The sequence below is a fragment of the Eutrigla gurnardus genome, assembly GCF_963514095.1.
Source record: "Eutrigla gurnardus genome assembly, chromosome: 3".
Taxonomy (NCBI): Eukaryota; Metazoa; Chordata; class Actinopteri; order Perciformes; family Triglidae; genus Eutrigla; species Eutrigla gurnardus.
The window spans coordinates 4,550,388-4,563,091 of record NC_139917.1 but is presented as its reverse complement, the minus strand read 5'-3'; the positions used below and the strand labels follow the sequence as shown (position 1 = coordinate 4,563,091).

Below are 12,704 nucleotides of genomic sequence, written 5' to 3'. Positions count from 1 at the left end.
AAGGCTGTTTCACCAAGTAAAAGAGACACTATGACTTATTAGAAATATATATCTAAAACCACATGTATACAAATAGAAACATACAATGGCTTATAAGGGCCAAGTAAAACAATTCATTAAAGCGCCTTGGGAGGACGGTCAAATTTGCAGAAAAAACTCTGAAAAATGAAAGTGGTAAGTTTACACAAAGAAAACTTTTTGTTATTATCGTGGCTCTTCATTGCTTCACTTTGGTCGGATCAACGTCATGACACCAGATGGCGCCATGAAACAGGAAATACCACATGTACAGTGTAGTACTTCATCAGTCTGGGAACTGGCTACATCCTTCATACATCTAAGTCTGAATGCTCGTGACCAGATGTGATTATACAATATATACAATCAAATAATAATAATACATGGCTACACACTGCTGCGTCTGTGGCTGATTCAACTTTGAATAGAGAAGCAAAAGTTTTCTCCCTAATTGTACCACTTGAAATATTACTCCCTCACAATTAAATGTTCTTTTTGATCTACAGTGGCTGTTGTACATTAATGTTATAATCCTCAAACTGTATGGAGTGTGTCTTTTTGCAGGTAAACTTCTGCAGGTGAACACTGGAGCTAAAGAGCAGCTGTTCTTTGAGGCTCCGCGGGGACGCAAACAGAACATCAGTGTGGCCGAGGTCAGTCTGTGTTATTAATTATTATCGTCAGGGTGTTTCCATTTCTGCAAGTTTACACGTGTTTATGTTTGCAGTTTGAGAAGCTAGATTGGGCCAGCTGGACTTCTGTTCTGGGTCCGACCTGCGAGGGAATATGGCCGCCGCTCAGCTTCGTTAACGCTGCTTCGCTCACAAAAGATTGTAAACTGCTCGCCACTGGAGATGACTTTGGCTTCTTGAAACTGTTCAACTTCCCATCGAGGGTGAGACGCTCTCTGATGGTCCTGTACCGCTGTCACATTTAACCTACGGTGTCCACATTGACTCATGATTTCTTCTCATTCTGACTTTTTCAGGGCCAATTTGCCAAGTTTAAGAAGTATGTGGGGCACAGCACCAACGTGACAAACGTCCGCTGGTCCAATGATGACCTCATGCTGCTGTCAGTGGGTGGGGCCGACACAGCACTGATGATCTGGACCAGAGAGCCGGCGGGTCACAAAGAGAGCAAAGCTGTGGACAGCGAAGAGTCAGACGATGACACGGAGGAGGACGGAGGTAACAGCCCTTAGCTTTTATTTTGAAAGTCTTCCCTCAGTGAAGCGTAAAAGAGGAAAAGCTGTGCTCTGGTCATGGTGAGGTACCCCTCATGGGAATGCAGTCATGTGATTTGCTGAAAACGAGGGAGGCGTCTGATTGGCTACAGAGAGTTCCTTGTTGAAAAAAAATGCAATCGTGAATCCAGCCAATCAGGAGAGTCTCAAAAGCTCACACATACAAATACAGACCAGTTCACAAATGAAAAGCGTCTTGTAAATTCAAGTTTAACAGTTTGTATATAAATGTAACAACATCCAAATACATTTTTGATGAGAATTGCAAATATTTTTTTTATTAATATATTTATGGATTTATATGACATTTATTTAAAACAAGACACATTTGCGTGTGGATCAGAAATGTGTTTGTGAACCTTATTTTTGTTTATGGATTGATTTTACATTTTTACATACCGATATCCATTTGTGTGTATCTTGAAATGTATTTGTATTGTACGTGTAAACATACACGGAACAAACGGGACGAAGTCTGCACCAAACCAGTGAGTGATGAGTGGAATAAATGACTATTTCCTGTGAGGAATAGACGTCCTGATGCTTATTGTGCACAACATGTCACTTCTTCTCCAGCTCTCAACGAAGGCGGACGCATCTCTCTCTCTCTCCCACTCCCTTATCTTCCCTGCTTGCTTGTCTTGCTGCTGGTCTTGTCTCGTCTCTTACTTTGGGAGCCTCTCTCTGCATTTTTCTCCAAATCTTAAATCATGGAATTGGTCAGCTGGTCTCTCAACACAACTGACAGAATCTTCTTGATGAGAAGCTCGGGTCCGGGGGAACCTGCCTGCCCTGACGGGACGTTCGCCGCTGGTTACATGATGGACTCATGGGAGCAGTGGAGGGTCGTGTGCCTGGCGATTCTTTCTGTTGAGGACATTGAGGATGTGTACATATTCGGAAACATGATAACGGCTTTTTGCTGATTGGATTAGGCACTGCCCTGGTGTATCGGAAAATTCTGAAGACGGTGTCAGCAGTCCAAAGCCCTGTGAAGCTGCCCGGCACGATTGATGGAGTGAGTGGAGCCGCTAGCGCTCAGACTGTGGCTATAAACCGCAACATGGATTACATCTTGGACAAAGCTGTCAACGCTCTGACTGTGGTAATGAACCGTAACATGGTAAACATCTTGGACAGAGTGTCCAATGCTCTGACTGTGGTAATGAACCGTAACATGGACAACATCTTGGACAGAGTGTCCAATGCTCTGACTGTGGTAATGAACCGTAACATGGACAACATCTTGGAGAAGCTTTCGGCTTTGCTAAGGCGAATGGATGGACTTGAAGACCAACAAATTGGACAAAGAGAGGGAGTTGTGTCTACTGAAATGCGACTACTCGCCCTAACCCAAACATCCATCCATCCATTGTCTACCGCTTATCCTGTATTCAGGGTCACGGGGGGGGGGGCTGGAGCCGATCCCAGCTGTTATTGGGCGAAGGCAGGGTACACCCTGGATAGGTAACCAGTCTATTTAGAGTCATCAATGAACCTATCCCCATGCATGTCTTTGGACTGTGGGAGGAAAACCCACGCTCACACAGGGAGAACATGCAAACTCCACACAGAAGGAACCCGTTCCGACCCGGGAATCGAACCCGGAACCCTCTCGCTGTGAGGCGACAGTGCTACCCACTACGCCACCGTGCAGCCCCTAACCCAAACATCTACAATCTAATCTGCATTCCGGCCCTCGAGGCACCCGTCCCGCCCTGGCCAAGGTCGCTGCTGGAACAACTCCTCCAGGAGATCCCTGCTGTGAGAGGCTCTGCAATACTGCGTTACTATTCCTCCCTCCCTTCCTTCATGGACACCTGATTGTTGACTCTGTCCGGGACCCGATCAAAGATCTCCATGGCAACTTGCTGTGTTATTGCAATGACATCCTGACAAACTGAGGCACTGTCTGGGGCAGGGCGATGCAACTCTCCAGGCTTATGATTCACACACGCATCCATGGACACTTAACACACATGCACATCTGCAATACAGGAGACGAGCAGGCAGGTAGGCAGGCACTGGGGATTTCCTGGAGAGCGAAGCCACAAAACAGGCGTTAGCGGAAACAGCTACGGTACACGGAAGTACGTTCAGGTTTACAAAAGAGAGCGATACGGAGCACGTCAACATCACCAGATGACTGAATCATCTGGCGATGAAGTGGTGGAGAGACCAGGGTTAAGTAGGCTGGAGCTGATGAGCTGAATAGGAACAGGTGCGCCTACTCTGTCTCGGCTGCCGGCACGCCCACCGGACACACCCCGAGGAGGGGCCGGTGAGGGAGAGGAAAGGAGGGGGAAGACAGACAGGGAAAAACGCACAAACAGGCACAAAACCCCAGACTGTCCCGGCAGAACCGTGACACATTCATTATTAATGAGACTGAACTGACCACATACAAAGATAACAAACAAAAGAGACCTAACTAAGAAGGCATCAAATAACAATATATATCATATCAATATAATAATATCAAAACACCAGGAACCAAAAGACAAACTAACCCTCCGTGCCTAACAGATGGAATAACAAAACAAGCAGTCCACCACTACTCAAGCAACGAAACTACTAAACTAACGATGAGCAAACTTCTTTGGCTGGTTGGGAGGAGGTGATGATGGGTGGTGCCCCTCACACTGCGCTGTAGCCATCTTGAGAGCTTTTCTAGCGACCTGATGAGCCAGCCCATCCACCGCCAGCTTTGGAACCAATCCGTGCGCAGCCGTCAACCAGACCGTCCACGAATTGTCCTCATGTACTCGCACGCTTTAAACAAAAAAATAAATTAAATGAAAATTCTCTGAGATCAAAGTGATACATTTCAGAGAAAATGTTGTTATATTATTATTGTTGTTTGTTAATCGTTCAAAGTTATTTCTCTTCTCTTGTTCATATTTGTAACAAATGAATCTGCAGTACCTTTAATGTACAACTGAAATGTAGAAGTGTCGATTGCAAAACAATATTTTGGGGGGGAAAGCTCACCTAGGATGCCAAATGTGCTCGATCCAGCACTGTGTTAACAAAAAGATTGACTCTGAGGGCCGTCACAGACTTGTTTTGTCTCCAGGGTACGACAGCGACGTGGCTCGGGAGAAGGTGGTGGACTACGTCACCAAGATCTACTCAGCCAGCATCAGGAACATGACAGGAACCAGACCTCACCTGCAGCACAAAGAGCTCCCTGTGGAGGAGAGGTGATCAGACACACACACACACACACACACACACACACACACACACACACACACTCTCTCTCTCCTCTATCTGAACTGGTTCTAAACTGGTTTCCTGTTCAGGCCTCCTGTGAGTCGAGCTGCGCCACTGCCGGACAAACTGCTGAGGAACAACGTGACCAAGAAGAAGAAGGTGGTGGAGGTCAGTCTGGACTTGTGATGCTAGTCTACAGATATGCGCCCTTACTGTAAACAGCTGATCTCGTTTTCAGGAGCTGGCGTTGGAGCACGTCTTCGGCTACAGAGGCTTCGACTGTCGCAACAACCTGCATTACCTCAACGATGGCGCTGACATCATCTTCCACACGGCTGCTGCCGTGGTCATCCAGAACCTGTCCACCGGTCAGTTCAACTCACAGACTGGGCTTCTGATGGCAAATGTTGTTGTTGTTGTTGATGATGACATCACAATACCTGCTTCCTGTCTTGACAGGAACCCAGAGTTTCTACCTGGAGCACACCGACGACATCCTCTGTCTGACCGTCAATCAGCACCCAAAATACCAAAACATCATTGCGACAGGACAGATCGGTGAGTCACACCTCGACTAGGGACGCAAAACAATAACAACGAGATACAAACAACCACACCGAGACCCAAAACTATTACAGAGACACAAACAACCACACCGAGACACAAAACTATTACAGAGACACAAACAACCACACCGAGACACAAAACTATTACAGAGACACAAACAACCACACCGAGACACAAAACTATTACAGAGACACAAACAACCACACCGAGACACAAAACTATTACAGAGACACAAACAACCACACCGAGACACAAAACTATTACAGAGACACAAACAACCACACCGAGACACAAAACTATTACAGAGACACAAACAACCACACCGAGACACAAAACTATTACAGCGACACAAACAACCACACCGAGACACAAAACTATTACAGAGACACAAACAACCACACCGAGACACAAAACTATTACAGAGACACAAACAACCACACCGAGACACAAAACTATTACAGAGACACAAACAACCACACCGAGACACAAAACTATTACAGAGACACAAACAACCACACCGAGACACAAAACTATTACAGAGACACAAACAACTACACCGAGACACAAAACTATTACAGCGACACAAACAACCACACCGAGACACAAAACTATTACAGAGACACAAACAACCACACCGAGACACAAAACTATTACAGCGACACAAACAACCACACCGAGACACAAAACTATTACAGAGACACAAACAACCACACCGAGACACAAAACTATTACAGCGACACAAACAACCACACCGAGACACAAAACTATTACAGAGACACAAACAACCACACCGAGACACAAAACTATTACAGCGACACAAACAACCACAAAGAGACGCAAAACAATTTAACCTGTTAAACCCGATCGGCCCGTCGAAGTGCTGAACAAACTACAGCCATATTAATCTGCAAAAAAAAAAAAAAAGAACAGGACAATGGTGTTTCTTTTCAACTGTTGCTCAAAGTTTAGACGAAAGTTTAGTTTATTTGTTTATAAAACAAGAACGTGTATTATAGTGCAAATATTAATCTTTAGAAAATGGGTTTGAATTTTTTGGGGCTCATTTAACGCATGGGACAAGAAGAACTAAATGATTGTTATCATCGTAAATCCATTCATCGTGCGGCCATGTTTGTAGTCCAATGAAAGGGGAGAAGCTACTCTGTTGAATGATACCAAACATCCTATGGAACACATTACCCAGTCGACTTAAAATCCTGTGTACCGACGGCAACGTCATTGTGTTGCAGGAAGCTTTTACGCAGAGCGCACGGCAGCCGAACGCACAGCGCCACATTGGACGACAAAGAAGTTACACACAGTTTTATTTGACACCGTGTGTTTTTCCTCCATGGCAAAGAACATTCAGAACACTGAGAAGGACATGACGGAGATACAGGAGCAGTCAGACATTGCATTTACAGTTTCTTATTATAAATGTTATTTGTTATTATTGATTTTATAGTGTGCACAATAGTAGAAGTTGATGAAGCATGATACATTTCATATCCAAAACCTCCAGTAGATGACAATAGACTCCTGTAGTGGATAAGCTGTATTTTCCATTTAGAAGTGGAAAATAACCCATTTGGCACACTTTGGCACATTTGGTGCCAAAGTGTGCCAAATTGAGTTTCTGCCTGGTGGTGTCCTTCCTAATACCTTTGTGGAGGCTTTGCCCTTTGCTCAAATTCTATCAAATGAGGTACATTTGTAGTCAAGGAGTTGCTGAAGGTGGCATGGTTGTGCCTGGAATCATTGTTAGCATGGTTTTTTCCTCTGTCAAATAGAGGAACACAATAGGCAAGGATAGAAATGTCACCTTTCTTCTTTGACTTATTCCAATGTACTCAGCATTGTAACAGACACAATATTGTTGACACTGGGAATACATTCTCTGAGGTCCTAGCCCTCCTTAGACACTAAGAACATCCATATGAACCTTATTATTGTGGAGTAATTCTTCATTTACTTTGGGTATGTCTTTTTAAGTGTTTTTTTTTCTGAAAATATTGATAGAGAGAAACGAACATCCACAATGAGACATAAAACAACCAGAAAGAGACACAAACTAAATGCAAAGAGACACAAAACAACTTCAAAAAGACAAAAAACACCACAAAGAGACAAAACGATCACACCTTTTCTTTCAGAATTGAACAGTATTATTATTTCAGTCATAGATTTTGTGTGTCTACATGTAACGCCCATGTTGTCATCATACATAACCGACTGCTTTTTGCCCATCACACTTCTTTTCTTTTCCACTGCTTCCTCATTGTCACTGCCTCACCTCATCACCAGGTGACATCACTGACCTGCCAGGTAAGTCTGCTGTCACTCATCACATACACTCATGTGGAGACCTCAGTGTTTAACATGTCGTTGTCTGTCATTGTGTAGAGGCGAATGAAGTGTCCGGTGAGTATTCGCAGTCAGGATCCTATTCAGGTCTGTTTGTAGTTCCACCCCAAAACCAAGACCAGGTCTACACTAATGTAGATTCACATGAAAACACAGCTTCTTTGTGCAATCCATTCACACTAAACCAAAGACTTTTCAAAACCAGCAGTGGTTAGATGATGACTTCCTGTGTGCTTCAACTCAGTCTGAGCTTCCTCTGGCCTCACTGCGTCGGAAAATTTGTCAAATGGCCATGTCAAATTAAAAGCCCACCAGAGCATTGAACTATTACCAGGTTTCCTCCACCATGGCTGAAATCACAACTATTGCTGCTTTGTACATGTTGAAGTCCCAGATCCACCAGGAAACCAAACGTGCCTGTCTGGGTTCATGACATCGTCCGTCGGCTGGCTTACTACAGCTGGATGAACCCAAAATAAACAATTTAGATGTGATTTAATATCAATAACCAGATCAAAAGGATGCTGAAATAACTCTTTAATGATGGTGATCAGTATAATAAAGTCATGCTTTGTTAGGTCTGTCTGCATGACGGCAAGCTAACTACTTTTAAAATGCCTGTTTTCTGAATGGAGTCTGGTTGATGGTGCTAGGCTATGCTAACATTATAGCTGCTTCATCAACACTCCAAATAAGGTCATCTAGACATAAATAAGACAGATACATTGTTGTTTGGACCACAGACAGTCTCTGGTTTCTCCACATAGTCTGGTCTGGTCTCTGGACTAATGTGAGCTACTATCCTAGACCTCTTGGGGACCACAGACAGTGTCTGGTTTCTCCACATAGTCTGGTCTGGTCTCTGGTCTAATATGAGCTACTATCTAGACCTCTGGGGGACCACAGACAGTCTCTGGTTCCTCCACATAGTCTTGTCTGGTCTCTGGACTAATATGAGCTACTATCTAGACCTCTGGGGACCACAGATACAGGAGGTGACATTTGTTTCCTCCATTTTGGATTAGACGTCAGGACGACAGGAGTACGATCTCAACGCTGAACACAGCACAGCACCATGTGACTTTCTCGCTTGAGTTAAAATATTTCGTAATTCACCTCAATCGTGCAACCTAGATGCATATTCACATCTTTGCACTTTACGTTTGGTTTGAACACAGCATAAGAACGCAGGTGAAAGAAATATTGGGGTTTAAGAACAGATCATAAATCAGATTTCTTGTAACCTCTCTCTGGAATGTATTACCTATTTTATTGGTGAATGAGACCTAATACCCCATTAATTCAGAGACTTTCAGAGGAAACTTTGTCTCACATTTGAAGCAATTTGCTTAGTTGTCATTGAAATGACTGAGAGCCAATAAGAGCTTCCAGTGGAGGAAGATGAAGAAGTGACTGAACTGACTGGTTTTGCAGCACATAAAAAAACAATTTGAAAACATTAGTGTGGATGGAAAACTTTTTGTAAACAGTGTTTCAAATGTGTCCATTTAAGTGTGAGCATGACAGTAGAGAAACTGAAGCAAGTCAGAACAAAGCCTTGCTTAGTGTTAGCATGGTCAGCTAGCTGGGCTAGTGTGTTGTATTTGGTGTCCGTACTGTTGGTGGTAAGACTGTGATTCAGAGGCTGTTCCTTCTAGAACACCTAGATCTGTTCTGTTGATGCAGGGGATTTCATGGTATGAATGTTATAACTGATTTCACTGCTGTTTTATTAACCTTTTAAAGCCATGATCACATGGGACTTTCTACACCTTCGTCCAGAGCAGAACATCTACTCGACAGAATATCTATATTTATGTAGATATTCATGGTATTCACAGGATTAATCGTAATGATGGGTTATCAAGAAGCTAGGTCCCGTCTCTTCCTGTGTCCCCCTTTTTTGGATCTTATGTCAATAAAAATATGTACAGGAGTCAACAGTGAGAGACAAATATTTTTTTTATCCCATTTTATTTGTACCATGAATGTGGAATTCAGAGAACAATAAATACATGCATAATCAATGCAGAACCATTTACCATTTACAATTCAGACAGGATCCAAAAAATAAAAGTCCCTCTTTGTTGACTACTGTGCCTAGTTTTTTTAATATAAGGTTCCATTGGGGACAACAGAAGGGGCGGGACTTAGTCTCTCTATTGAAGTACATTCAAAACAAAGAAATTATTTACAGATAAATGAAATATACAGTCAAATGATGTTAATTGAGGGGACAAAAGTAATTGTAAAAAAAAAAAAAAGAAGTCAAAATGTCATTTATACTGACACAGGACAGAAGCACAAGAAAATTGGTTGAATCAGAATGTTTTGGCGATCCAGCATGTGACACCCTTGTGACAACAATAAAATAGACTGAAAACCATGAACTTTTAAAAAGAAATGAAGCAGTGTCATCAGTGTAGACGAGTTGTGGAATGTTGTATTTTCAAAAAATAGACCTGTACAAATACATTAGGGCCTCAAATGGATGTTTTCAGTTCCAACTGATACTGAGCCATCCATCAAAGCTGTTCGTGACGACCCTGTCAGTTTCAGTCATTTTCAGCACTTTTGTGACTCTTAGTGAGCACTGTATAAACTCAGTGGACTGGCTAGTTTGGTACTTCAAGCTTCACCCCAGGTGTCAGTTAAAACACACACGCAAACAGCTCTCCTTTAGTTTGACCCTTTAATAGGACGTAGCAACAGTACAGAACAGAACTGCTAAGTAAGAAAGAAAAACTTGGTCATATATTACAAATGCACATCTGTACATACATTATAATTATTATATTAATGCAATAGAACCAAATAAGTATAAGCAATGCACCCACACAAACACAAATGTAAAACAAAGGCACCTTCACATTTATCTCTCTCATAACTTGACTTGTTTTGACCTGAGTTTATCCCTGAACACAACTCGTCTTAATTTGCACCGACGTTAGGCTTCAGAAGAAAGGATTCTTATGTGACCATGGCAGAAAGTGTTAATAGCTGGATGAAGTGAGTTTTGCTAATTTGAATCAGCATGCCAACTCCCAAACAATATGGAGGTAATGAATGATCCTTAAAGAGAGGATGTCCAATGAGTGGGCCCCGACATGTCCTCCCTCCACTCGTGAATCTTAGCCTGTTCTCTCTGATACTCAGCATTTCTATGATTCCATATCACCCTTTGTTCCTAGGTTTCTTACCTCCTCAGTCCATTGTTCCCTTCCTTTCTTCGTATTTTTCCTCCTTAATTCCATGGCTCCTTGAATACTTTGGTCTCTGCTTCCTTGGTCCATCAACTCCTCTATTACATGATTTTTCCATGATTGTTCTGCTGTTTCTCTGTTCTTCGGTTCCTTGGCTTCCAAACTACGCAAAGTAATTGGTTCCTTAAGTTTCCCAGGTCTTTGTCTGCTCTCTTGTTTCCTTGGCCTGTTGGTTCCTTAATGCCTTGCCTTGTGTGTGACCTTTGGAAATTTGCTCCTTGATACTGTGGATCTGAGGTTTCTTAGTCCTCCTGTTCTTTGAATTCTTGCTTCTCCGTTTTCAAGGATCCAAACAAATGTTCAAAGATCCAAGATCCATCTAAGTGATGCCTTGATTCCATCATTCCTTGGCTACCTTTATGCCTTCGGTCCTTGGCACCACAGTTCCTGGGACCTCATTTTTTCAACTGTGCATAGCAAGGTTCTAAATGATTTCTTATTAATCAAATTTAGAATGTGCCTAAGTATAAACAAATCTGTATTTATCAAAAATGCCCACCCGGGTCCTACGCACACCAGTAATCAGCGTTAATAAATCCCACATGTTCTAAACCACCATGCTTGTGCACATTTGGGGTCATTTGCATTCAGAAACGCCCAAGGACTTGGATGTGTACAGGAATGGCGTTCCGTTTCTCGCTCCAACAGCTCCCAAATCATGGCATAAATCTAGCTATATCTGTTTGGGGAAGCGGTACCTACTCAGAAGCCACTCTCTTACCAAACAGATCAGCGTTCTCTGAAAACGTGCTGCAGTAATGCAAGATGAGCCATGTTATATTTTCAATTACCTCTTTTATAGATTCTGACACCAATTAGGCTACATGTCTGTTCCTAAATGAACTAATTGAGTAAATATTATTCAAAGAAAATATACAAAGAGAACATATGTGGATATTGAGATTGTTTGTTTAATACATGTTGTGACACTTGCAATGCTTTCTATTAGCAGTTCCCCTATTCTACCACGAGATGCTGTGCATAAGCATGGTCAGAGCTGTGCTTATATTTACACACATTTCTTGTTGATAAATTCCACACTTTCAGTAGGAATGATCTTAGGCACCCATTATGCACACAACTGTGTGCACTGTTGATAAATGAGGGGCCTGACATTCTTGGTTCTTTGAGACTGTAGTTTCTTGGACATCTTCTTTACTACTACTATCTTAATTAGTTGGGTCTAATGCAAGCAGGGTGGCAACATCTCCTAAGGGCAGTAAACCAGCCAATGCCACACCTTGTTTAGCTCACAGAAGCAAACACATGATTACAGATTCTGATTTAAAAACAAATGTAATGGACAGCAATACCTTCCATCTGTTTTATCTCCCTTTAATGATGGATCAATAAAGCCGGTCACACAGACCCCTGATAAAGTTATTTATAGCTATAAGGCTTAAAGGAGTCATCACCTGGTTTTATACGTATCCAGCCCCCCTTGGATCGCTTTGGATCAATTCGTAAAACTTATTAGAAAAAAAAAAAAAAATTTTAATCAAACATTGAGCTTGTTCTGACCCTTTTTCGTACCGCGATTTTATCACGCGAGATTACGCGCGAGGTTTTGACTGGTCCGGATGTGCATTGTATAATATGTAATGAGGCGCGCGTTGATTCGCCGCAGGAAGGACAGAGCCGGGGGGGCTTGCCTGCATGCAGACTCCAAAACATAATGGCGGCGCTTCGGCGATTTCAGGTAGCGGACGGGGCGGGGTTGGGTGGTGAAAGAGGGGTGGGCTTATGCAAGTAGCCTCCACGGTGACGTCACCGTAGGCGCAGAATCAAAATCTCGTGCTTTAGGAATGCACACCCTTGTGTGCTATTCCTGTTCGGAAAAAGAGCAGAAGCGAAAAAACGGCGCCACTTTCAAACTCCAGCCTTTCAGGCAAGTTTCAACTGAGGTCAAACACAGATATGCATGTTTTAACAAGAGAAATTGCGATTTCCAGGTGATGACTCCTTTAATAAAGCTCATGCCTCTGATTAAGCTATTTTAAAGTGAACACCCCTGATAAAACTCTTTCAAC

General features: G+C 42.8%; 1 protein-coding gene across 3 annotated transcripts in view; it reads left to right on the top strand.

The window, feature by feature from the left end:
- The window catches only part of LOC311010396 (echinoderm microtubule-associated protein-like 6), a 56,921-nt gene that overhangs the window by 32,768 nt on the left and 11,449 nt on the right, over positions 1-12,704 (top strand). The window contains exons 24-32 of one of the 3 annotated variants that reach the window (XM_084004868.1): positions 583-671; positions 746-913; positions 1,007-1,208; positions 4,341-4,467; positions 4,570-4,648; positions 4,719-4,848; positions 4,940-5,038; positions 7,352-7,372; positions 7,451-7,468. In XM_084004868.1, the coding sequence (XP_083860994.1) occupies positions 583-671; positions 746-913; positions 1,007-1,208; positions 4,341-4,467; positions 4,570-4,648; positions 4,719-4,848; positions 4,940-5,038; positions 7,352-7,372; positions 7,451-7,468 (933 nt within the window). The remainder of the gene's footprint in view (positions 1-582; positions 672-745; positions 914-1,006; positions 1,209-4,340; positions 4,468-4,569; positions 4,649-4,718; positions 4,849-4,939; positions 5,039-7,351; positions 7,373-7,450; positions 7,469-12,704) is intronic. The other 2 variants (XM_084004869.1, XM_084004870.1) reach the window with 2 other exon arrangements.